A 27,837-nucleotide genomic window follows, 5' to 3' on the forward strand; every position below is an offset into this window, starting at 1 on the left:
CATTTCCCTGTGATGAGGTACATTTCTTACTGGCCTCATCCTTTTAGGTCATTTTAGGGTCTTTTTTCATCATCATGGTTATGTCAACTCCATGATGTTTGCAGAAATCACAATGCAGATTCTGCCATGTCAGATCTAATGCTTCTACTTCAGATATAACAAATTAATTTAAAATGCAAAAATATCAAAAATATTTTATAATACAGCTATTTCTCCACACAACACCTTTTGTGATCTCAAATGCCATAAGTTGCTTTAATCTTAGGACTGAGCAAGGTCTCTCTAGTTTATCACACAAGGCAAATCCTTCCCCTGCATGAATACATTTGCTGTGAGGCTGTTGTCTTTCATCACAGACTGCAGCTCTTCTCTCAGTATCAAAAATATCACAGCCTGTGTGGTACTTCATCTACTCCACCTGACAATCCAGGCAACTGTTTTAAAACAGAGAACTCTGGTCTGAACAGCACACGAGAGACTACAGAAGTGCTGCAAATGCATTTTGATGACTCTTGGCAAGCGAAATGCTTCACTGTGCTCAGGGAACTGGGTTATAAATTATGCTGTCAAGTAGTTTCAAGGGCACACTAATGACAACCATGTACTGCCAGGGAACAAGGCAGTTCCCTTCCTTCTGGCCACAGAACAGAGAGGCAAGGAGGTGGCAGACCAAGCTGGTTCACAGCAGATACTCCTCCTCTACCCTGAAGACATCCCCTGGCTGGCAGGGTTATTTACAGCCAACTTCTGCTGGCAGCTCAAAGCATGCCCAATGGGGAAGTTTTTAATAATACAGATTTATTGAAAAAATATTCCATTAGTTCTTTTTAAATATGCCCTTTCTTTAGCTAGTACAGAAGAATTACCAGTATTCTTTGTCTATTTACCATAATTTCCCATTTTTTTTTCCCTTCTAAGGTTTTAGGAGCATCATTGTTGCATTCATTTGTAACATGCTGTTATACATTGTGTGTGATATAGATGGACAGTTTTAAGAAACTGTGGGCTAAATCAAAAAGCAATTAATTTAATTTTGATACATATAATAGCACTTACTATCAAGACTCCCCTAACTCAGTAAAACACCTCTTTTCAAGTAAAATTACAATCCAAATTATTTTTTTTTAATATTCTCTTTAATAGAAACAAAATCTGATGCAGATTTAGATCACACTCCATACAGAGAATGACATTCTTATTGAAGCTACCTGTGCAATTTAGGAAGAATATTTAGAAAGAATGGGAAATAAAACTTAAATGAAATTTTCTTTGATTCTTTCTCCACCACTTTTAGCTCCCATTAGAGTCACAAACAAGTCAATTAACTCTCCCACGTACCATTTCCCCCCCCACAAAAACGTGCACAGAACTGCCTGCCTGCTCCACAGGAGCACTAGGAATTTCAGAACATGCAAAGCTCAGTCTAACCCACAGGCAAACAACCTCCAGTGCAGAGACGTTATGTAATTAAAGATGTGTACTGTTAAAAACAGCCAGCATCTAACGAAAATTTTCAAAATTAGTAACAAAATGCACACCCAGTGCAATAATGCCCATATTTCAAAAATCATATCCAAAAAATGAGGAAAAATATGTTGCAGTCTTGCAAAGGGCCCACAATTAGCTGATAATTTCAATTCCTCCTTTGTCTGTGGTATTCACAGTGCCCAGCATTTCACAGTGAGACGGAGTGCCCACACCATCCAACAGTGCTTCTGGCATATGGGATATCCACATCTCATAACCATCCATGACTTATTCACTGAAGGCATGTGCTCATTTCTGTTCTCCCTTTACTGAGAAAAACATCATGGGAGATAAACTTGGATCCACATGAAACTGAGCACTTACAGAAGAAGAACATGGAACAGCTATTATCAGCAATGGTTGTTAATATTGTGTCATTTAAGGTGGATAATCAGTTTTAAGAAACCAAATGAACAAACAACACTAGACCGTGAATACAATAATTATAAAACTTGTGGGTACTTCCACAAGGCCAATACAGACAACTGCAACTGAAAAGAAATGGAAAGGAAGGCAAGGTAAGAAGCAAACTGGGTCTAAAAGCTGTCCCCATAGCCATGAATACTCAAACAAAACCATTATGAAAATCAGGCTTATGATATTCTAATATCTCATGGGAGTATCTGGGAAGAGATGGGAGAAACAGCACAGAAATTCCCACTCCCCCTATACATTTAACACTGAGCAATCTAAAAAGCCTTACCTCAAGTTTATATGCCCTGTCCCTGCTGAGGGGCTCCAAGGGAAAACTCAGGTTATTCGCTTCTGCCAGGGAACGCAAATCAAAATAATACTTGGCATAAACACTGGAGGGAACATTAATATTGAACTGTAACAGCTCAAGAAACTGGCGTTCCAGCTCATTCCTGTGGAAAGAAGATAAACATGGAAGCATATTTCAGACTGTGCATTCTGAATGTAATTTTACTTTAAATTGAAAATGGTACAAACCAAGTTCATTTTTTATTCTTGCTATCCGCCATTATCCCAGCCTAAGGTTTGACCTCCTCTTCCAAGTTCTATCACACCAATGAGGAATATGAGAGATGCTGTGTGGAGAGCCTGGTTCAAGCATGGCTTAAAGAAAGAGGCCATGAAAGTATACAGCTGATGGGAAAGTAAAAGGCAGCTGTAAAGCAGCAGTTCCCAGGCTTGATTTTGTAAATAACTAGGTTCTCAGACACCTTTTCTATAAACAGCAGGATTCTCAGACAGTCTTCTCATAACAGTCTTTGGCTGCTCTGGGAACAGATATGAAGGTTTTGAGAACTTTTCATATCACAGTGAGAACGCTGGTCCTGTTTTCAATAAACAAACCACAGGTATTGTAAAACAAAAGGAGGGGTTAGAGTTTTCTCTGTAACCTATCGTGAGCTCGAATTTTGCAATATGCATGAAGTTAATTAACACTGTAATATAAAGTGGCTGATTTAATCAATAAATCGGAGTCAATGTTGATCAACAACAAGATGGGTCATCTCCCTTCGCTTTCAACAATGCTGCACCTTGCAGCTGCCACTGCAATGCCAATCAAATCCAGACACAAAGTTTTGCTGGTGAAAGGGCACCTTTATCAGTTTAGCTAACACGATTTTGGAAAGAAAACCTAGCAGGGAAAAAAATTTCTCGTAGTTTCTGCTTTACCTCCACTAGGTGGGTCTGCACACACAGCTATGCCACAACAACACACACACAAATTTGTCCTAAATTTGTCAGGCTCCTCTCATAAACGCTGCAAATTACTCTAACACATAAATTACTGAAGAACATATTTACTCCCTGCAGCTCCTCATAATCAATCATTTAGAATTAGTCATGGGAAACCTGAATTTTTCATCATACTCTCTTTATGAACAGAATAAAGCAATTTTTCCCTTAGACGTGGCAACCAAAATTCACAGTGGTGATCACATGTTTTCCAGCATCTAAAGGAAAATATTTGTCAAAATATCTGATAGGAACTAAGCTCCTGTTTGGGCTCCTACCCTGTAAAACTTTGGTATACAAAAACATTATTACCTACACCAATACATTAAAAAGTACATTGAGAAATAAGCCAACTGACAAAATGAAAGACTGGATATTTCCATAAATTGTTTGGATATCCTACTTAATACTTAAGCAGGGATATATGATACATTCAAAACAATGATTTCAAGATATGAGAAATAAAAAAAAATAAATGGGTGGTGAAAGCCATCAATGTTTCCTAAAGAGCCCAGAGACTGCACTGCTGTGCTACCAGTGGGAATTGTCTTCAATTTTGCACATTTTGACTGCTGTACAAATGCGCAAGAAATATGAACGAGAAGTTGCACGGTTGGCAGTAGAAGAGGAAGGATCTGAAGATAAAAAGTACTGGTGCAGTAGTTTTTTAACACTGAATTTTTTTTCTCCTTCTCACTCTTTACCCTTTTATAATTCTTACATCATAAGCATTGTCCTTCCTTATCCTCACTCTCTGTGTCAAAATTCTGTTTATTTAATGATAAACACCAATTAATAACTGAAAGCTGGATATATGAAGTCTTTGGCTTAAATTCACATTGTTGAAGATTCCAACTTAAAAATCCAAGTAAAAAATGTCCATAAAGAGAAACAAAATACTACCCTTACATGTGCTTTTATACTGCCAAGGTTGTACATTCTGCAAGATAAGCCTAAAGTTATATTAATTGATAATATAAAGCCTAGTTTACTAGCAGAAGACATTGGCTGTACCCCATTTGAAGGGTACCCTCAAATACACAGCCTTAGTTTCTTATTATCCCCATCTCCAGGATCTCAAAGTTGGATCAGTAGACTAGCTACAGATCAGAAAGGACAAAACTACACAAATATTTCTTACTGAACTTATATAATTTAACTAACCACCATACCCTTCTTACCCCATACATCTCCTTCAGACTGCTTTAAGTATGTGCTTTCCTGGGCCACTCGTCAGAAATTCAATGTAATGCCACATACAAGACTACAGGGACCCAGTGCACTTCAGTACTCCCAAGTTCTCCACTCACTTTTAGGCACAGTTCACTGCACTGATACTAATTTATAAAACCCTGAAAGGTCTGTCTGATGTTTTGCAAGATACACTTATGCTGAGTGATTCACACAAATTGAAGATTTTGACCTAGATCTTCTGCCTTAGTAATACAATGAAAGGCCCTGTCTTGCTTAGAGCCAGAGACTTCAAAATCATCATACTGTACTGTCCCAGCTAACTAAAAAATAAGAAGGAAAAAAAAAATCCACCAAAAAAATCCATTGCAGATAGGATGAAAACAAAAATTGGAAAACTGAAAGCAGGAATATTAGCACCAGAATCTTTGCTGGGGGATTCACACAGAGCCCTAAACACAAAGCCCATGAAGATCACCAAGTACACAGAGAAAACGCAGGCTCCTCAGAGGCTTCAGGGTTTCCAGTTTGTCAGAATCCTAAAATCTTACAAGGAAAGGGTAAGAAGCTAAAAATCCTTGGGGACAAGGACTCATCACAGTTTGGCTTAGGGAATAAGCAGTGCAGAAAAGGGCTGATGTGAGCACAGGTCTGCCATGTGAGTATGGGTGTTACACAGCTCAAGTGCAGCTTCTAACAGCAGCACCATCACATGTGTTTGTCAGAAACAATAACTTCTTTTTTTGTTTCCGTTCACACCGCCTTCAAGAAAAGCACTGAGAATTATCCATTTCAAACCTCACTTTTATAACCATTCCTGATTAATACTGTCATATGGCACAGTCAAACCTGTGACTGCTTCAAGCTGTTCAGCACTTGAGCTCAGGTCCCAGCTTCAGCAACACTTTAAAAGCACCCAGGAGAAGCGAATGGAGGGAGACCCCCACTGCTACTGAATGCTCAAAAAGCATAAGAAAAGGATCAAGGGGAAAAGTACCTTGTAAAATTACTCAAATTCCACTCAATCTGTTAAGGAAACATTAGCAAATTCTTTGGCACGGAATATTGCACACAGAAATGTGAAGGGCCTGATTTTGGGTCTTGTCCATCTTATATCTCTCTTTTATTTTGGAAACCTCATTCTGTTTGGATTTTTAACATCTTGAAAACTAGTAGAGCAGAACAGCGGGGGGGGGGGGGGGGGGGGCGGGGGCGGGGGGGAAATATCAAAACCCAAAAGCATCCATGTTAAATAATGGCAATAAATAACTGGGTGATCATCTAAAGGTCATTAAGATAACTTCCTTTCCTGCCTTACATGTCCATTCTGTGCATGGAGAAGTAGCACGACAGGAAAAGATGCTGAAGTGAATATATGCAGGCTCACTGGATGTGGGGAATTTTATCAAACCATACATTTAAATATTCCGTAGATCTGTTTTCATTATTGTGCCTGAATATCCAGTGGTAAAATACACTTCAACCAGAAAACAAAAATAATTCATGTCTTTCATGTAAGCAGCTGTCAAGCCGACCTCATGCCATCTATCAGCATTCACCATGTTTAGATACAACACAAATATACAAATTTCACACAATTTACGAAAGAACTTCCCACCCCCCTCACAGACACAGATGTTGGCATTCATTGACAAAGATAAACAACCTTCACTTACATGTCTTCCACTGTGATATCCTTCAGGATCTGGCAGTAATCCACGTTCCACACTGCCTGGTCGTCCCACACTTTCGATGCCAGTAGAATTGCCCCCAGTACTATTCGCTTCCAGTTTGCTGGACAGATATCTATCTCTGCATAAGTTAAGAGTCTTTCAAGATATACCTGTGGAAACACATCAAAATCAAGACTTGATCTATTGTGCTACTAAATAGAAATGAAAAAGAAAATTATTCACATTCCAGCAATTCTGAAACAGTATGCTGTCAAAAATGCTTTCAAGAAGATTATTTTATTGTAAGATAATTAAATATAAATACTTTATATTTATATATTTATTTTATTTATTAAAAATAAAATAAAAATATTATAAAATATTTTCCTTCTTAAGGAAGGCAAATCACTGTTATTTAAGAACAAAATTCCAAATTATGTGTCAAGCCCATTAGTGAAGATGGAAGTTTGACTTTTTACTTAGCAGATCATTCTGAAAAGACTTTGATGTACAAAATCCGTTATGTTGAGACTGCAGAAACACAAAGCTCAGTAAGAAGATGGCACATAGCTCTCCCTGATGTCTGCACTACTAGGGGGTTCGGTGCAAAACACTGTCTTTTCCAGACAGCCTGTGTAAACAAGCTCCTCACACTCTATATCACACAAGGCAATTTATCAACTTTGCAAGCAAAACTGCTCCTCAAATAATGAAAATACAGCATTCCCTGGAGTCATCCCTGGGAAGCAGAAAACTTCTTTAAAGCAATACACTAGCACTGGGAGTTCCATAAGCAGAGAACATATGGAAGTTATAATATTATACCACTCAAATTAGCAGATAACTTGCTTCACACCAATGCAGAATTTGACTCTCTACTGTTAATGCAAACCTTTTAAATCCCAACTTTTCACATCCAGTTTTAGCAGATTTAGAATGAATATTCCATATTTATAGTAGATAGAGCATACAAAAATCAGAAAAAATCTATCTTTTCTAATGTACAACTCTAGCTTATAAAGAGAGAGAACTTTATAGCTTAGAAAGATAAAAACAATTAAGTAAGGATTTTGTGGGGGCTGAAATTCAAAGGCACTTAGAGAAGAAAATGTAAACAGGTAAGAATTATATTGCAAGGAAAGACATAGAATCATAGATTGGTTTGGCTTGGAAGGACCTTCAAAAGCCATGTAGTTTCAACTCTCCTGTCATGGGCAGGAACATCTTTCACTAGACAGGGTCTCAGAGTCTCATCCAGCCTGGCCTTGAACACTTCCAGGGATGGGGTATCTATTTCTCTGGGCAACCTGTTTCAGTGTCTTTCATAGTAAAGAATTTCTTCCTAACATGTAATCTAACCTCCTTCAGGCTAAAGCCATTTATAGCCCTTGTTCTATTACTAAAAACCCTCATAAAATGTTCCTCTGCAGCTTTCCTGTAAGCCTTCTTCAAGTACTGGAAGGCCGCTGCAAGGCATCCCCAGAGCCTTCTCTTCTTCAGGCTGAATAGCCCCAGCTCTCTCAGCCTGTCATGGGAGATGTGCTTCAGCCCTCTGACCAGCTTCATCACCCTCCTCTGGACTTGCTCCAGCTGATCCATGCCCTTCTAATGTCAGAGAGCCCAAAGCTGGATGCAGCACTCGGCTGAACAGAGCAGAAGGACAGATTCCCTCCACCTGCTGCCCACAGTGCTTTGGATGCAGCCCAGGACACGCTTGGCTTTCTGAGTTATGAGAGCACACTGCACACATCCAGCCCCTCCCCAGCCAACACATCCAAGTTCTCCTTGGCAGGGCTGCTCTCAAGTCTGCATTTTGTGCTTGGGACTGCCCTGACCCACGTGCAGGACCTTTCAGCTGGCCTTGGTGAACTTCATGAGTATTGCACAGGCCAGCCTCTCAAGCCTGTCAGGGTCCATCTGCACAGCAGATGAAATTACACCTCAGTAAAAAGGCAGCATAAACTTGCCACTATTTTCCCACCGGCACATACTTGAGAAATCAGAATTAAAATTTAAATAGGAGTTTGATGAGACTATTCCTACACCTACTTCATTACCATATTGATGCATCTTCCAATAGCATGTTGAGGGCTGTGAAAAATCACTCTTGCTTCCCTGGTGATAATTTGGGCTTGACTCCAGATACACTGCTTGCTGGAACAAAGCTCTTTATCATACAGCACTAAAACTGAGGATGATAAACAGCTCTCCATTAGAAAAGCACTTAGTGTAGCTTTCAACTCTTTTCTTGAACATGCCTTAAATGAGCATTTATTTTGTTCACTTGCTGTGGCCTCCTTTACTCAGTCTTGGGTTTTAAGTAAGAGAAGACAGAAAAAGAACAAGACTACTTGCAGCAAACACTTGTTAAAGTTTAATAAGGTCCTCAGTCAGTGTGCGAACTCACAGTAATCCAGGATTTGTGACATCATCAGTGTACCTTTGGGAGACATTAGTGTAAGTATTCAACTTTTAATCAAGCTCACCCAGCCACATAGACAGTCTTTCTTCCAGCTCTCCCTGTGTCTCTCTCGCAGAGAGAACCCACTGACTGCAGATTGGCAAATTCAGGCTGGTACATACTTGAGCTCTTGCCCTGCTGATGTAGAGCAACCTCGTAACAGCAATACACATAGAGCAGTTTCCAATGTAAATGTGCCCAAAATTAATTGTTTCTGATAAATGGAGCTGGTTTCATTTCAGAGCATTTCAATGGCCTAGTGGGACACAGTACAAGCCCACAATGTCCCACGATGGGACATCAGAGCAGGACAGGCAGAGTCTGCCATGCTCTCACTACTGCAGGGGGTGCTTCTGGCTGCTGCAAAGATGTGCTGAATCAGGAGAGACTTCTGGAGAACGGCCAGGTGGCTCCCAGCCTGTTTGAAGAGGAAGGCTGGTGGGGTGGTTAATCACTACACTACTCATCCCAAACAAATGCATTGCTGGTGGGAGAACACCACCTGCTTCTGCTGGCAAAAGCCAGTGAGTGTTCCCACACACACAGGGAGGCATGCTCCACCTCATTTAAAAAAAAAAAAAATCACTGAAAATGTTGGCCCTGGAATGGTAAATGTGAGATATGGAAATACCATTTGTATGCATTTATGTCTAAACATTAAACAGTGTCTTAAACACAAGGGTCATTTTCCTAAATATGGGTTTTGTATCAAACAGACTGGGATTTTGAGTGTACTATGTGGTTCAGTGGACTTTTCTCTTGTAATGAATTTCACTGGCCTAATTTTCAAAAGCAAAACACTTTCAACATCTACTTTACAACTAGTTGCTATGAAGCAATATAATAAAATTTAATTTTAAAAGGTCACAATAGAAAAGAATATTACAATTTCCATCTCAGAATGCTGGAAAAAATTGGTTTATATGGCAAAAAACAAAAAATGCAAAAGAAACAACGTAAAAAATGCTATTTTTCTTTCTCCTTCTTTTTTAAAGCATAAGTCTAAGAACTATCTGTCTTTTTGATTATTTTGACAGGTGTTCCTCTATGGAACTAGAACTAAAGAGCTTTTAGTGTCCAGAGGTTAAAATATTATTTGCCTCCACCAACTTTTAACAGCTGTATCCATGCTCAAGAATGGAACTAAAGCTTAAAACAAATTGAAGCTGTTGCACCGTTGTTATTTTTTTCCAAATTTGCTTCATCCTGAAGGTAAGCTTTTGAGGCAGAACTTTTCAGTACTTCTCTACTAAACATTGAAAAGCTGAATTCTCAAAAGACTCAAGTTTATTCTGCATTAATTTAACACCTAGTTCTGCTCAAGCACTTTCATAGCATCCAAGAGTCATCTTCATCACATTTCTCATTGCCCACTTAGTTCTATGACTGTATGTATAGATATTTTTTACAGAATGATAACAAGACTACTTATACAGATTAAAGTTACCAAATGTGACATGAGCAAAAACTTTCAGTGGTTTCACACTTCTGAACTCTTTCCAGCTTGCAAAGAACCAACAGAACTCAGTAACAACAACACTACAATATTGAAAGCTCATTTGTACCATAATTCACATCCGAGCTGAAATGAAAATACAATTTGGCTTGGGAAAATGCCAGTGGCCTGGTCTGTCCATACATTTTTATGTACAGATTCAACACCTCAGTCTGGTACTATCATGATTAGCCTACATTCTGCATTTGGGAATGAATCACATGATTTCACATGTGTCAGGCTAACAAGCTTTGATGGACAACAGCTGCACCTCATTGGAGATGTTTTAATAACTAAGCACAAGTCAGAATGCACACTGCACAGAGTTAAGATTTCAAAGGAACAATACTGCATTATTTTCTATCTCTTCCCACAGACTAACACCAGGCTTTCACAATGACTGACCTTTATACTTGGAGTATTAGCAAATTATTATTTAATCATAAGTGAAACCAATTTGGTGATTTGCCTCTGTTAAAAATTCATTTATCTGAATGAAAGAGACTTTCTTTATACTAATTAAATAAAATTACCACTCCATGTGTATAGATAATCCCAAATTGGCTGGAAGTTCAATGAACTCTGGAGAGATTCATTAGCTTAGATGTAGCACCACAGGAATGCAGTTAAATGGCTTGCAAAGCCATTTCAGGTCTAGCAGAAGTACAGAACTGATTTGTTTCAGCACATATCTTCAGCTGTTAAATCTGCCAGACCTGAAACAACTCCATGCTGACCTAGTTTGGATGTCTCTGATCTTGACTCCCAGGCCCTGGACTTGCAGTGGCATGCTAAATGGCACAAGGCCATCCACTATAACCACTGGTCCTGGGGGGCTTTTTTATCCAAACACAGAACTGTAACATGGCACAAACTATCAGCATCAGCAACAGCATCCAAGGCCCAGCAGTGCTGCTCCAGCAGGGCCACTGCTGAGCTTCAGCTAATCCCCAGGGTGTTTATCTGCAGGTGGGTGAATCCATCCTGCTCTCCCCAAGTGTTTAATGGTAACTATCCACAGTGTCCTGTGCTGTCCCAGTTATCTAAGATGTCAGGCTCCCCATGATCCTGGATAGCAGAGTGTTGGTTACACAACATCCCAATCAACAGAACACAAATCGATTGAAGAAACTGAAAACTAAAGATAGCATTGAAGAGTTCATTTTTAATTAGTGTGAAACAGCATCTCATGTTTCCCACCTCAGAGGATATTTTAGCATGCTTTGGACATGATATAATACATTCAAGTAGAAAGAAAAGTGAAAATACTGGATAATACGTCTTTCCCTTTTTTCCCCTCTTCAGGAGGATATATATCTAATATTAAAATGTGAAATAATTTCATTTCAGTATTTCACAATCACAAAATCCACTCATTTTTCAAAATACAACAGGGCTCCTATACAAGTTTCACTTCTTTTTGTAACTTCATCTTGAAGCTGTTCAACATTATCTTCCAATACTCCACTGATACCTCTTATCACATTGGAGTTGCAGTCTAAACACTAAAAATACAGCAGTTCTTTTTTTAGGCTTCCCTAAAGCAATGGAGAAGGTTTTCTGTGGAAGTTATGAAATTTTCATCTTCAGAGAAAGTCAGAACTCAACTGGTCAAGCCCTGATTAGCCTGGTTGTGCTTTAAGAAAAGGCCAAACCAGACACAACCCCAAAAGTCCCTTCTAACTGAAATTATTATGCAATTATATTTGTATGCAGTACTAGAATTTCCTGTGGTGCCACAGTAAGAGGTCAGGAATTGAGTGGTGCCCCCAAGGAAGTTGACTGGGAGTCTCAGCACACTCAGCAATGGGCAATCTCCAAGGAATGTCACTGTCATGACTAGAATAATTCTGAATTTTGAGGCAGCAGCAGGAGCAAAACATGATCTTCTCCCATGTGGTTTTTATATGGCTTTATGTAAAATTCCACCTCTATTTTACCAATAAAACTCTAGGAGCTTAAGTTATTTATCACTTGATTGACATGGACAAAAAGGAGACAATGGCTTTGCTATTTTAATTACTATAATTGAGAATCTACAAATTAACCTTTATTTGCAAACACCTCATTCCTTTCCTCATCAGGTAACCCACACTGTAAATTGCAGGAGCACAGAGTAGCTAACAAAGACATTTCCATCCCAACATGTTATGGAAAAATACAGAGTCATCTCTCTCTAATGAGAAAACTTCAGTGTGTCACAATGCCTTGAAACTGAAATGATATCTTTATGGAAAAGATTATAATTGGTAGCGGGTCTCACACAGCCAAATCAGGCTCTAATCCAATCACTAAACTGCCATATGCTCTGTTCTAAGCCATCAGCCAGTTCCTCACCACGACTCTCCAGAAATAACCGTGGTTTGCAATTGCCCAGCTGGGCATTTAAAATATTCCACAAAGGTTTGGTGCCACCCATTTGGTGGAAAAGGACATAATCTCATTGTGGTCCTTGCAAATTCATCCCATTTTTATTTCTGAGAACAAATGGTGAAAAGAAGTAACAAAAGCATAGAACTATGAAAAAAGGTGAACAACTGCAAAGCACCATTACAGATATTTATAGAAAGCACAAATGGAACCGAGAGAAAAGTCACACATCTCCAGGTTTGCCCCCAAAATTACTCTTTTTAAGACAAATACCTATAATCCATGTCAAATGCACTTGAACTGTTAGGCAACATTGGCTTTGCAGTCTAAAACTGGGATCAGCATTCATTCTTTGCCCACACAGAAGCCCAAGAGGCATCAGCACATACAGGCTCTTTGAATGTCCTCTTCCCTTTCAATTTAAAGAGAATTCCCCCTCAGTGCCCACCTCTATTGTTCTCTTTTCATTAAGTGCATATCCCAGCAACTAACTCTAAGGCAAGAATTGACTAAGTAGATGTGTAAGTATTAACTGATAATCACTCGTGTGTCAGACATTGGACTGCAGTGAAAAGACAAGAATAGCCTAAAACCAGGAGCCAGAATCTCTTGTCCCACAGTACCCAGAGCACAGGTTCCTCCTCCTTCTAGGGAGCTCAGGATCAACAGCACAGGTCAAGGGACCTTCTCTCTACACCTTGAAGACCTTCTTCTGACGTGCCCAAGTGCTGGGCTTTGGCACCTCCCCAGGAACGCTTGAGGATCAGGACAAAGGAGGACACCAGCACCAGGGGATACACACAGCTCTCCTCAGGGGTTCCTACCACAGAGCCCAGGTTCACTGCCTGCCCTGGCTCTCACCCAGCCACACTCAGGCTGCCTCAGAGTCACACCAGGCAACAAGCACTGCTTTGGATGGCACTCCAAGGTCTTCAGGGAAACCTGCACCTTCCATCAGCTGTGGAAAGGTTGGAGGTTACACTCCAGCAGAAAAGGACCTCTGCAGATCAAGTGTCTCTATGGACTCTGGACACCCTTTTGTGTTTTCCTTTCCTTTTAAACAAGTATCAGACTTTTTTACATCAATTGAAATACTTTTTAAATAAAGTATTTTATCAGCAATCAAAAGTAAAAACATCCCAGTGAAAGGAAACCAATAAACTTTCACCATTCCTCCAAATACACAGAAAACAAATCAAAATTATCTGCAAATACAATAATTTTTACAATACAGTTCAGCAGTATTGTCTCTTGACCTAAGTGCTGAAAATGTGACTGAAGAATACAGTAAGAACTCAGGAACATCTGGCTGGATTAATTAAATCCCTATTTTTCATAAGGAGAATTTATTCCTACATACTTCAAATTTCAAATTTGCTAATATCAAATCCCCTCAGTCACAGTATGAGCTCTTTAAGGTATTCCAAAAGCATGCTCCTCTGAACTTGTCAGAATAATTCAGCCTGTGTACTGTATGTATTTACATATCACTGTATCTGATCTATCTACAGCATGCAGACCCAGCACACTTGCAAATGCAAAATGAAACCACTAGGGACACAGATGTATAATAAAAGTGCCTTAAATTTGGCCTGTTTGCAAAAAACTCAGAAAGTCGTGCCAAGGCAAAGCAGAAAACTTGGACCATTCTGCTCTTCAGGTCTAGTTCATAGGATTGTTTTCACAGAACAAAAGAACAAAGCATAAATATTTAATTCTCCTGACATGCAAACACTGTATTGTTTTCCTGTTCTCATTTTTATTTGCCATCCAATTAGTAGATTAACACAAGTACAACTTCCCACCTCTGCACTGAGGGAGATGCTAAAGAGGAGACAGGCGTTCCTCAGTTTTAGCAAAGGTGGGAATACTCTGGGGTGAGAGACTTTTTTCAATAAGTCAGGTCACAGAACACAGTTATGCTGATCACTGGGGTTAGAACCACTAGTCACAAGCTTTAAATTAGCAAAACAATTCTTAAAACTAATTTTATTCTTATGGTACTATTTTATAAATAAATAATGTGAATTAGTATTTAATTGTTTCAACCTGAGGTTTTAATTTTCTACCTATCAGTATGGGAAATCTCTTGGCAGCTCTGGAGGCCATGTGAAAATTAAATTTTTTACTTTAATTATAAATCGGTTTTGCTGCAATAGCGGAGGCTTTAATTGAAATATTTTAATTAAGTGCTTGAAGCCACACAATGCTGGCTTTTTGCAGCAGAATAGCTTATCTCAGAGTCTGGAGTTTCACATTTACTCAGCACCTGCATGCACACAGCCTGCTGTAGAACTAATTGTTACTGCTGCTTTTACCTGGTTAATGCACGTACCAAGACAAACAGTGGGTGCATACAACCACGCACGTCAGACCACGTTCATAATGTGGGCAGTAAAAAAGGGTCCTTAGAACTGTTTAAAAATAATTAGGGCGAGTGAAAGAACGATACAACTGTAGCATCTTGTTCAAAATGTCCCAGATCCCCACACTTCTTGCCTTCTGGCAGCGCTCCCAAGAGGAGCAAGTGGCAGACAGGGCTATCAGATTGCTGACGGACAGCCAGACTATGGCAAACACAGCAGGGAATGCTGATCCCTCCTTCTCCAGACAGGATATCAAAACTGAAAGCACTTGCAAGGTTCATAAACAGCAGGATCAACATTATTAAGATTTCAGGAGTGTGGGAAGGGGGAAAGGGCTGCTTGCTTTTTCACAGATTAGTTTCCATGCATGAGTATTTCAAAAACAACACGATCTGTGTCTGGGGCCCCTCCCGATGACACAAAGGAATAAAGAAATGGGATCTAGAAGTACAGAGGAAACTGAGAACAGCAGCAGTAGAATTCACACTTGTAAAACACTATGTATAACCTCTGAAGGTTTGTGGAAAGGGGGGTCAGGCATGTGTTATTATCCTGACAACACAGGCAAGAAGAGCAGAATGGTAAACACTGATCAGCTGCACCAAATTCATCCATAAACATCTGCATGGCTTCTCTAAGAACTTGGCTGTAATACATTTTCCTGTTCACATGGTAATGAGTAAAAAAAAACCCAAGTCACCTAAGTTTTCAAGCACTAACAACTATGGAAACAGCTTCTGCAATATAACCAAATGAACTAAAAAAATTTATGCTTCAAAAGAGTTACTTGCAAGGAAACCACACAAGAACCAGAAGAGGCAAGGAAGTAGTTATATAAGACTTGTGGGAAAGCACTTCTCATGCATTGCAGTAACAGAAAGGTAATGCTACTAAAAAAAGGGGAAAAAAGACCCCTGTCTTCTACTAAACAGTGCACACACTGATCACATAACTTAAGATTGAATAACAGACAAATAAAATGTATTTGACAGTGGGTTAATTAAATTACAAAAGAACATACTGATTCACACAACGTATCTTGTCTCCAGCAGAAAACAATTAGGAAGAAAAGGAAGAAGGACAAACACTTAGTACAATTATATAAAATAGGCAAAATGTCATTTCAGAAAACAAATATTGGCTGTCAAGCAACTAGGTAGAGTACAAAATGGAAGGGTAGAGCACTGGGGGGTGTTTCTTGCCCCATTTCTCCCATATTCCTGTTCTTTACTGGCTAGTACAACTCATTCTGTCTGAAGAAGAAAAGCCTGCCAACTAATCTTCGAAGCCAAGGAAAATAGATTAACAAAGGAAATGAGTAGGCCTGGGCTTCAAAATTCACCTTCTCCAATTTCTCCTTCCTCCATCTAAAATGCACAACTAAGCTGTCATGAAACCACATGTTGTAGTAGTAAAAAACCATTTTGTTATTTTAAAACCTCTAAGAGAAGAACATGGCCAAAATTGTGACTGAAAGCTGAAGAGACTTGTCAGAATTGGCAGGATATAAATTTCAAGAAAATTAAGAAACTCCCAGCTGGTAGAGATCACTTTAGCTCTTTTAATCCACATTGCTATGCTGATCCATACCAGCTGAAAATTTGAACCTTCTTTTGTGTTGTGCTATTTTAAAGCAGCTAAACTTCAGACTTGAGTACAATTGTTCAATCCCACAACAAGAATAGTGGAAGCGGAAGAGAGCCAACATGTCCCAGTCACTCACTGAATACTTCATGTGCCAGTCAATTCTTATTAGTGCTATCAAATCACCTACAGCTGTTCCCAAGTCTCTCCTGGGAGCTGCAGTGAGACACAGCAAACCCCCTGGAAGTTGAAGACTTTCTGCTTTTAACATTCTCTCACATTCAGACCACCCTGTCCACCTACATTTTCTATGAGTCACCTTGGTGGCCTGGAACACACTCATTTTGTGAGGCAGGACCCCAGGTTTTGTGTCACATGTTACCCAATCTCTTCTTCCTCACTTAGTCAACCCATGAAATGAACTGTGGCATCTCTTCCCATCAAGAAATCTCCTCGGTCTCCATAGTGAGAAAAAATTTCCCTGGCAGCACCCAGATCTATGAAATCATACAAACACAGCTTTTGAGAACAAAACTGGGTCTGTCAGCTGGCTGATGTCATCCTTCAGACACTCACCAGGGTGACAATGGCACATTCAGCAGTCAGTTGAGCAGCACTGAACAACGTCCGGACAAAGCGGTAAATCTGTTTCTGCTCCGGGTCATGTTTGTCGTAGTCTGGTGGCACTTCGGATTTCTAAGGAAGAAATACTTCCAAATAGGTGACTGAAACAAAACGAAGCAGACAGAAAAAAAAAAAGACAGTTCACATGAAAGGGAAGGAGAGGCAGATGAACTTACCGAAAGGGGATGAAGGTTTTCATCAAAAATATCTAAGAGCATTCTTCCATCTGTGTCCCTAAAAGTATTAAAACCAAAGCACTGTCATTATCTGAACACAACAGCACACAACCCTCACAGACACAGTGCACCATCCAAACTCCAACACTCCCCATGCTGTGGGGTGCTTAGAAACACTGATGAAATGTGATTTTCAAATAGAGGTTAGACCTACTTTGGCATAAGCTCCTCGTGTAACATGAAATTCATACTACAAAACATGCTAAAACACTCAGCTTTCAGTGCCCAAGATACAAAACTGTTGTGCTCTTTACTACGAGGCTTAAACAGCACTACTACGAACTAGATAAAATCAGGCCAGCTTACTCTCCTTTTTTTAACTTATTCATGTCCACCCCTGCAATCTCTCAACTCCTCTTCCTTCTTCATTACCAACACTGTAAACGTTTACTGTGGCATTCACATTCTCTGAAAAAATTCCTTTGCCCAGGGTTTTTCTCCTGGGAAGCTGAAAGGCAGCAAGAGAGGCCTCAGAGAAAAAGAAACCAATTCCTATCTCATTTGCTTCTCCTGTGTTGTGCTCATGTGGAATGTGTTTGGGGATTGTTTCATTGGATTCTGGTGTGAGTTGTTTTGACTCTGGCCAATCAAGGCCAAGTTGCGTCAGGACAAAGAGAGGAGTCACAAGTTTTCATTATCATCTTTTTAGCATTCAGTAAGTATCCTTTATGTATTCTTTAGTATAGTATTCTTCAATATAATATAGTATAATAAATTAATACATTAGCCTTCTGATAAGATGGAGTCAGATGCATCATTCTCTCCCCTCATCAGTGGACCTGCATTTACAATAGCTCACTAATAGGCAATGTTATTTTTACAGTCATCTTTTAGTTAATACATACATAGTTCACTTTTCATTTATCTAAAAAACCCTATTGTACTAATGATTTCTGAAAGCCAAAAGAAGCACATACAAAAAAAATTCAGACAGAATAATATTCTCATTCACTGGTTTCATAAGATGTTTCTCTGAAATGCCTGTAAATCAACAGCAGCAAGCACATTGATGCAACTTCACAAGCCTAACATCCAGGATGCAACATAAGATTTTTGCTGTATGTAACTTTGGCAAGGACACTAACAAACAAAACCAAGTATAACTGTACGAGAACTGGCACTTTCTGGACAGGTGCATCCCTGTGACCTACTTATTACAGTCCCATCTTTATTTTTAGCATCCCTGGTACTCTGATCATATAGTCCTTAACAAACAAACCACTGAATATATTTTCTATCTTTGCTTAGCAGCACATGTCTCTCAGAGCATGCAAACCACAAGTTTTACAGTGGACTCATGTCTGCAAAATACATTTATTAACTCAACAGCTGAAGGTGACTTTTCTTCCTACTAAAATGGAGGCTAACACTGGAAAGAAACACATTTTTAATAAAAAAAAAAAAGAAGATCTAAATTAAAACAAACAAACAACAAAACAATAAACAAAATAAAAAATAAACCCAAAACCTGGACTGGGGTGACTGGGGTAATTACTAGAAAATTCCTACCAGCAAGGAGTCTAGGCCAGACTCTTTAACCCTACCTAAAAAAGCAGTATCTTAATGCAGAAGTAGTCTCCCTGAAAAGGTGGTGTGCTACAGTGAACTATGGCACTTCACAATGCAAATAATTTCCTATTTTATTTCTTCAGGTTGTAGCTGCTGTATGCTATGAAGTCACACCTGACTGCCCTCAAAAATCTATTTAAAAAACTTGAGAGGTTTTTGTCTTCACTAAAACTTACATTGTACTCTTTCAAAAATGGACCATCTACTGATTACTCAAGCATTCTTTATGGTCAGCTTGCTGGGGTTTATTTTATTTCTTTAGCAAATTCACCAATGCTTATGCATTCCTTCAAAAACAAGATGAGTTTAGTTTTTTAATTACTTGTTGAGTAGCCAAGACAACAAAACATTAAGAACACCGATCAGTATAACCATGATAGGAGACACTGGGAAAGGGAGGAATGATAACTGGAACGCTACAATCAAATGAATTGTGAGAAACATGTGAAGAAATATGATATTTCATGCATAGCTTCTCAAAAAAATGTAGATTGGTGAGGGTTTAAAACATTAGGAAGTAATTTTGGTTTAAGTCTCCTATGCAGGAGAACAGGACCAACTAAATACTGTCTAAAATGAATTAATTCTCTGGAAAAGGAGATGCTTGACTAATTTTCTATCAAAATGAACCTTGAGTCAAAGAGTCACAGTGGTTTCATACTCCCCATCCCCCTTAATGAACCAAAATCTCCCACATAGGTCAACAACTTCCTTTTCTCCTATAACAGCAGGAAACAGAACATATATTTTGCTCTTGCTGTTTCAGCAGCAAGCACAACTGAGTGCTGTTATCACATGGTCCCTCCATTCCCAAATCAGAGAGAACCCAAGAGTCAGCAGTTGTTTCACATCCCTCATTCCAGAGTTTCTCACTGACACACATGAGCCTGGCTCCAGCATCACTGCTGGGACTGTCCCAAGGGCAGGCACAGCACTTCCCCACCCCAGGCACATTCCAGGGAAAGCAGCAGCAAGCAGTTTACTGAATCAATCACTTCTCCATCCCAAAAGTGAAAGGACAGACAGCAACTTTCCCAAGAAAGTAACAGTCAGAATGCATTTGTTTTCGAGATGCTGACAGAGTAGTCTTTATTTTATAAAGGTCTGGTCTCTCTGTCTACCAGCTGTAGGTCACATTTGCATCAGGCCTTGCAAGCCAACAAATGGGTATAATTTACTGCAGACAGGGATCAGCTCCATGGCAAACAGCATAGATGGCCATGTCTGACACACTGTGGCTCTGGATTCTTCCTGCTCACTTGAGAGCCCTTACTGAGGTCTCTTACCTCTTGCAGTCTCTGATGTGTCCAACTCTCTCAAGCCTTTTACTCAGCTGCCATGATACTTCGGAGAACACTTAATTTATTTCCACAAAACTTTGGGGTCTGATTATCTTTGAGATCTCTATTATTTAGTCAAGCATAGCAAAAACTGACTAGCTAACTAATCCAGGGACTATGGAAAAGAGGGGGAAAAGGAACCACAGATGGATAAACAAGTAATCCAAGCATGACCACTCATGCCTTATTTCTTGGTAAATGAGATTAAAAGTTTGAGAGAAGATTTCACTGCAACTTTTGCTTTATACACTGCCATGTTTCAGTCCAAGGCCCACTGATGTCTTAGAAAGACTTCCAAGAGCTTACAGAGGGAATCAAGCCCTAAGCCCTTCTGCACATATAAAGGATTCTCTTGAGATGTCAGCCTTGTTTCAAGAAGTGTGATGGGTTCCAGTGACCTGAACCATGGTCCTGAATGGTTCAGTACCAGCTGAATTTTGAACTCATGAGTAACTCCTTTTGTTCTAGTTGGACTTCTGATAGTCCAGAAGAATAAAAGTCTAAGTGGCTTGATAAATCAAGATCTAAGCCAAGTTCTCTGAAAAGGCCAATTGAAAAACCATGGACACAAAAGTAACTTGAATTATTTATACAACCTCTCCTTAGAAATGTTAGGAAATATTATTTTAGGATACTGTGACGTATAATGAGGACAGAGAATTTAAGATACAAAAGCACAATTCAACATGAAGAAAACTCACATATGTGCCAAGTCACTTTTTAGAGAACCTTTTTTCTATTAATTTTCCATTAACTTGACTGAGCAGAGATCTAAAACAGACTACACCAGGAGAGATAAGCCAGGACCTGCTCTGTTTCTGAGGCATCTTGAATGACATCTATTCACAATGCCACTCTTACTGTATAACTCAAGGGTTTTATTTCAAAATCCTAACTGGTCACTTATAAACACAGTTACCTTTACAAAGGTGCAGCTAAAAATACAAAATTGAAAGATACTGTTCAGATTTTTCTACATGTAAGTGCAACATATGCAACAATGCAGAAGTGCCCCATATAAAACCAAACACTGGATGATCAGAGCTTTTCAATGTTGAGCTGTAGTTCCAATTTTATGGTACTTAATCCTCCAATTTTAATTTTTCTACGTAAAATAATACCTATCTAAAATGTGTGTGTTTTTTATTGCTAGCCTGTAAGTTAAGAAAATGAGTACCCAAAAACTTTTTGAAAGAAACTAAGCATGGATTTTTAGGGTTTGAGCAGTTCACTTGTTTCAATAAAAGATATTTTCAGTAACTATTCACATACCTGTTTTTGATGTGGTAATATATTGCAAGAGCTACACTGTAAAGAAAAATACAGAGTTAATATCTCAGGACTGGCATATTATGTTTTCTGTCATATTGCATGCAAATTTAAAACGTAGCATAAAGCATGACAAACAGTATATGGTCAACAGTCAATTTTCTTTTGTTCACTCTTAGATATCAGGAAAACTGCTGTAAACAGACAATTTTATAATGTTTGTTTTGTACACTCCCACTATATCCTTTTTACTAGTAATTAAGAAATTTACTTCATGTTATTAGCATATTCATATTATCTTCTTATTTCATGTATCAAGTTGCACATACTTCCCATTTAATGCCCTACTCCACTAAACCAATGATTAAACTCCTGACTTGCAATGCTGAAGACAAAGCACCACAGGCATTGGACATTCTCTTTAGGTTTGCTGCCAGGTTAACACAAAACGTTTTAATCACCATTGGCTTATGATTGTATATTTAAATCCATTGCTTGTGTCTGTCTTTATATAGCTGCTCAAACAGCAGACTCAAATACCACTCTCCTACAGTTTTATAGCATCAACTTACTTATTTTAACTCAGGAAAGACAACTCCCTGAATAACTAACTGCATTATGCATTTCCCCTACTCTCAGCCACACATCAAAGCACCCCTGCTTATATTCTGCACACAGACAAAAAGTGTCCTTATATTCACAGAAAGTTAAGGTTTTGATTACATAGACAACTAACAGATCTCATTTTGTTCTCATGAGATGGAACAAAATTAAAGCATGGATCCTTGTGATTATCCTACAGTTCCCAACTCCCAGCTCATGCTTTACTCACAACATATTTTTATTGAAGAATGAAGCCGAGCCAGCACTCTTCCCTTACTTACTGCAGCAGCATAAAACCAATTTAAGCTAAAGGGGAAAGAGGATGGAGGAGGGAATTCACTGATTCTCTTTGTGGACAGTTTGTTTCATCAGTGATTCACTGCAAGATGTTTAGGTCTTATACTGATGCAAAATTCCCCTCTTTTCCTTGAAACACCTTTTAAGGGTCAAGCAGTTGCTCTCTGATTTTATTTCAGAATTTTTATATGAAAACTGAGATACTGCATGTTAGGAAAAGAAAATGTTTGAGCTGAAACTCCAGCAGAATTTTATACTATTTCAGGTTTGACTGGAGGTTTTTTTGAACAGCCGTACAGTAGCAAACATTTTTCTCCATTAAAAGCAAATATATTTTATTAAATTTTTTATGAGCTTTTACTACCTGTATTACACGTTTTCAGATCATACATGCTTTTTAAATTTGGCTTTTTTCTACAAACACATATTTAAGGACTCAGGATGTACCACAGACATTTAAAGACCACAGCTGCTACTGAACACAAGAAAAACCCACATTTATGAATGAATTTGATTTGACAGAAAGATATTCACAAGATGAATTAATCTTAAAATTTAATTTTAAATTATGCCCCTAGGAACACACTTGCAGCTCCAGTTCACTTAATGAAAGCAGATGCAAGAATCCATGTGCACAGCTCTGCTTGCTGCCCAAATGGTTGCCTTTGTAACAAAATGTCAAATTAAGTTTAGAAAATATTTACTATTTAGAAATCTGTATCAGAATCTGACAGTCTCTGAGGGCTGCAAGAGAGTAACTCACCCAAGTTTCATTCTACCTTTCATACACTGGTTCAGCTGGCACTAAGAGTGCAGAAATGATGATTATGGAGCTTTCCATCACTCTACCCCAGCCACCCTGACTGCTGCAGATGCTGCAGTGGATACAGCAATATTTTAAACACACCAGTGCATAACATGACCTAGAAAAGATGAGCAAAATGCCTCCCTCATAGATTTATCTATGTGCAATACTTATTTTCCTGCAGAGACTGCAAGGTGTGGGGGAAAAAATGAAGTTGTCCTACAGAAGCAATAATCCTACTGTCTCCTTACCTTTCAACCTGCCAAATGTGCAGCTGGACAGCAGATGCAAAGAGTTTGTGTGCCAGAGTTCAGTTTCTCACCCTCTGTGGTCCCTTCTCAAGCCCTCTGAGCCCTTGCAGCTTCCAACCCTCCCCATGCTGGCAGCCTGGCCTGAGCCCTGCAGAACCCTGCCCCATCCCAGCACGGGCTCCTCCAGCTCTTCTGTCCCCACCATGCACCTGAGTCCCTCCCAAACACACCAACCTTCTCCCCACTATCAGCTCGTCCTTCTGTGACCTGAAAATACTTCTTGGCTGCTGCACCTGAACTCATCTCTTCTTCCCACGAGTCATGGCAGGTATAATGCAAAAAGAATCCCAAAACCCACCCAAAAGGCTGCACTTCTGCTGTGTACAAAGGTTTTTAGAGCAGAAGAGTATGAGATTCAAGGAGGAAAAAAACCCAAACACCTCAGAAAGGGAAAACCTTTTTCAAGTGTTAATCAGAACTATTTTTAAGTTACTAGTGACAGAAACATGAAGAAAAGCAAGACTATATTCCAGGCAGAAAGAGCTGATGAGGAATCAGGCATCAGTTTAAACTACAAAACCTTTCTCCTCTCCCCTGTTTTTCCTTTAACAGAAAAATTAAGGACTGCCTTAGTAACCACATTACAAACTCCTTTGGATGTGCTAGTCTAAATAGATTTGTCTCTCATGTAACACCTCTGCAGCAGAGATATTGTCTTAAATTTTTGCATTTGTGTACACCAAGGTAACCAACCTACAGCCAACTCAAGAGAGGCTATCAGCAATCACTAACAAAGAGCACAAAATGCCTGAGCATTTGGTCTCTATTTTCCCCTTACTGTACAAAATGGAAAGAAAAATACTCTACAAATATCAACTTCATTTCTCTCCAACAGTAAAAGGACACCAGTGAAATTTAAAACACTCATCTGAGACATCACCCAGTAACTCTGCAGCATGACTGATTAAACAATTTTATTACTTATAAAAAACTAAAACCTTTGAAGCTTGCTTAGGAGTGGTTCATAAATAGGTATACATAAACACACACATAAAATGTAAGTGCTAGCAAAAACAAATAAATTGTAAAACCCACCATTTGATGGTATACTTGAGGTTTGGTTGACTGACCGTGCTGTCATCCAGGAAAATAGTGGAGCAGGAACTGTACTTCCTTCTCAACTGCCCAGGAGGATGCTATCAAAAACATGCAAAAGAACAATAGCAAATATGTAATACCAAAGCATTTTTAGAGGAAATGTAAGAATTTTAAAAAGACAAATTTCTCTCTCACATGATGCACACAGTAATGTGATCACGTTTGGAAGCAGTTCAGAAAGTTGAGGAATAATTAACAGTGCAAAAGTCACAAAAATCCCTGCCTGAGACTTGCTAATGCTTTCAAGTCCCAAATCCCTTGTGTCTCTCCTTCCCCAAAAACATGCAAAAATTTTTCTGCAGGCTTACTCAAATACATACACACACTTGGAAAGCAAAGATGAATAAGGCCTATATTTTTGTCCTCATTCCAAAAGAGTAAACGGAAGAGTGAAAAAGAAATTGTGTTAGCAAAGACTAGTTCAGCAACAAATATAAAACTATGCTTGCAGAAAAAAACACCCTAAAACCCTCAAAAAAGCTCCTAACAGAATGAAGCAAGGGAAAGAGATCTTTACACTATAACTACAAAATTAATAAGGAGAATTCATTAAAAATAATTTATCAATAATAGATTGTTAGTAGAAAGGAAGAAAACTGATCAAAGAACAGAAGAAAAGAGTATAAGCAAAAAAAAAAATACCCCATATCCTAACACAAAAGGTTTTCAATATATTTCAATCCTTTTGCTGCACTACCATAGAAAAACACTGAAAAATCCAGCCAAAAAACTGGCATTTGAGAACTCTAGTTATTTCTAAACATTTTTTGCTGAGAGAGCTTCTCCATCAGCTGTTTAGAGTAGGCAGGACTCCACCAGGCTGAAGAGAACAGTTTCAATCACATCAGCTAATAGCTCTCACAGTTCTTAATCCTCTTGGATTCTATCTTTGCTTATCCCATCTACACTAGCAAATAATTTGACCAAGAACCTATGTCAAGAAAGTGAAGATCACTCAAATTACACATTTAACTCACTACAGAACAGGTTTAAAATTCATTTGGCACATCAACATGGAAATTTTAATTCATCTTACAATTAATGTAGTTTGCAGTGTTTCAGTGGAGGGACCAATGTCAATCCCATCAGCAGAATCCAGAGGTATTTACCAGCTCAGAGCAACTGAGTATCCAGGATACAGTCCTGTGACTCCTACCTCAGCACATCTTCCCCTGCCCACTTTCTAAAACAGATATTATTACAAGTGCCAGCATCCATCAGCTCACCAATGCTCCACTTTCCATAGGCAGCTGACTTCTTAACAGCATTCACTACACAGACAGACTCCTGGCAAAACCTACACACATCTAAGTCATATTTCTGTATTTCACATCTATGAGTGAAAAACCAGTCTCCTGTTAATTGAAAAAAAACTCAACATTTTATGAAGCTGCCACAATTGTAGAAACATTACGTTCAAATTACCTGAAAGCTTACCAACAAATTCTAGCAAGGTCCCTCACTGGACCAATAAAATTGTTGGCTGAACTGCTTTTCTTGGGAGTGAAAAAGTTCACCAAGAAAATGAAAAACACCCCTTTTCAAAAATCCTTCAAGACTTCAGAAAGGTACTTTGTAACACTGTGAAAGCTGACAATCCATCTACCTTCCAAGCTATTGTATGTTAGGCAAGAAAGAGAAAAACTAGAAATACTGTGAATATTAATGCCATAAAATTTCTTATCTAGCACTGATGCACACAGAGAGAACTACTAGGAGGCTGGTGATTCACAGCTCTTATTCTACCATAGCTGAGTTTAAATACCTGCATTAGTCTGTTGAGTACCTTCCACAGGCATGATAAAGGCAAAGCTACTTAAAAACAACAAAAATGAGACTCTAGCGGCTAGGGGGGAAAAAGAGAGATATACACACATCTCAGCATTGTTATTTAAAAAACCCAACACATGGAAAGTTTTCTTTCTGCATAATAAGTGTCAACATGCTTTAAAGGTTTAGATAAAATTTAAGATAAATATACTGGATTCATTCAAGGCAAACACAAATAAAAAATAGAAAATAACTCTATAGCAACATCACTATCAGATTTAAATTTTCCTATGTAAACAGCACTCTAACATTTGACACATCAATAATTAGAGCAATGCACCTTATTTCTGAAACTACCACATCACAGAATTCTTCTTGGGTTTTCAGCCCACATCTCACTTGGTTAGGCTTGGAACTTTTCGCACCTCAGGAAAATATGTGGTGTCTCATGCCTCACTTTCTGTTCACAACAACTTGGCAGGAAGAAGCACCTCTGCCAGTCAGAAGAATGGTGCCAATTATAAAGCCAATTACAAATTATGCATCCTTGGGTAAATATACACACACCTGTGCCACGTGAATAACTGACCTGTCAGGAGATCAGCATCCCCAGCTTCTACTCTGATCCCCAACTGCAGCCATATGATGCAGCAGGTAACATTTTCTGCCTTTGCCAATTGCTGGAAAACACCCTTAGTTTCATACTTCATCTTGACTAAGCTGGGAGATGTCTGAAGTGCCACAGTTCAGTCAAAGAGACCTTTCTGAGCCCCCAGAAAATGCTGCACAGGAACCTTCTGCATCCTTGCACAGGACCAAAGGGGTTACTGCGCATCAGCTCAGCATTCAGCACTGTCCTACAGACAAACTCCCATGGCCATTTCAATGGGATAGGTCTATGACCAAAATTGTACAAGAGCTTCACACCTTTGTATTTCAAATCCATCACAGCTCACCACAAAAAAGCTCCCATTTAGACAAGTCAGAGAGGCTCTAATTAAGAAAAAAAACCGAAAGAGCTGAGAATGACTACAGAGCGTTTGGAGAAATTAGCCAAATCATCTAACAAGACCTTTCTACAGTTCTATTCCACCATAAGGCTGGCAAAGGGAAAAGGACAGACTGGGACACCTCCTTTTGTAAATTTTCATATGCAAAAATGAGCATAGGACACGTGTGAAGCTTTGACAACCTCTGCTATTCCAAACATTTACTAATTCAAAACACTCACTGATATGAAGTGGGACTCACTTGATTTGTATTTTCAGTAGCTACAGTACTATTGCTGTAGCCAAGACATTGCTTAGATGTCATGCCTCTCAACTTCATCTCACATAAAACTCCCAAAGGGCAAACCAAGGAAAACATGGCAGGTAAAAACTACTTGGAAAATTATATTCTGGTCAGCTAGAGAACACTTGAAATTGGAAGATTGAAGTAAGGGAAATCCTACAGAGGTACCAGTCAACTCCACATAAAATACTGACCAAAAACTTGGATCACAGTACCAAAGTATTTTTTATCGAATTTGCAGCTGACAT

General features: G+C 39.0%; 1 protein-coding gene across 5 annotated transcripts in view; it reads right to left on the reverse strand.

Moving 5' to 3' along the window:
- CCNY (cyclin Y) overlaps positions 1 to 27,837 on the reverse strand; it is a 120,283-nt gene that overhangs the window by 6,070 nt on the left and 86,376 nt on the right. For all 5 annotated transcript variants that reach the window (XM_059473687.1, XM_059473725.1, XM_059473716.1 and 2 more), the window contains 6 exons: positions 24,464 to 24,564; positions 21,416 to 21,451; positions 17,175 to 17,232; positions 16,951 to 17,070; positions 6,102 to 6,268; positions 2,231 to 2,393 (listed from right to left, as the gene is read on the reverse strand). In XM_059473687.1, the coding sequence (XP_059329670.1) occupies positions 2,231 to 2,393; positions 6,102 to 6,268; positions 16,951 to 17,070; positions 17,175 to 17,232; positions 21,416 to 21,451; positions 24,464 to 24,564 (645 nt within the window). The remainder of the gene's footprint in view (positions 1 to 2,230; positions 2,394 to 6,101; positions 6,269 to 16,950; positions 17,071 to 17,174; positions 17,233 to 21,415; positions 21,452 to 24,463; positions 24,565 to 27,837) is intronic.

This window comes from Ammospiza nelsoni, chromosome 1 (assembly GCF_027579445.1).
Source record: "Ammospiza nelsoni isolate bAmmNel1 chromosome 1, bAmmNel1.pri, whole genome shotgun sequence".
Classification (NCBI taxonomy): domain Eukaryota; kingdom Metazoa; phylum Chordata; class Aves; order Passeriformes; family Passerellidae; genus Ammospiza; species Ammospiza nelsoni.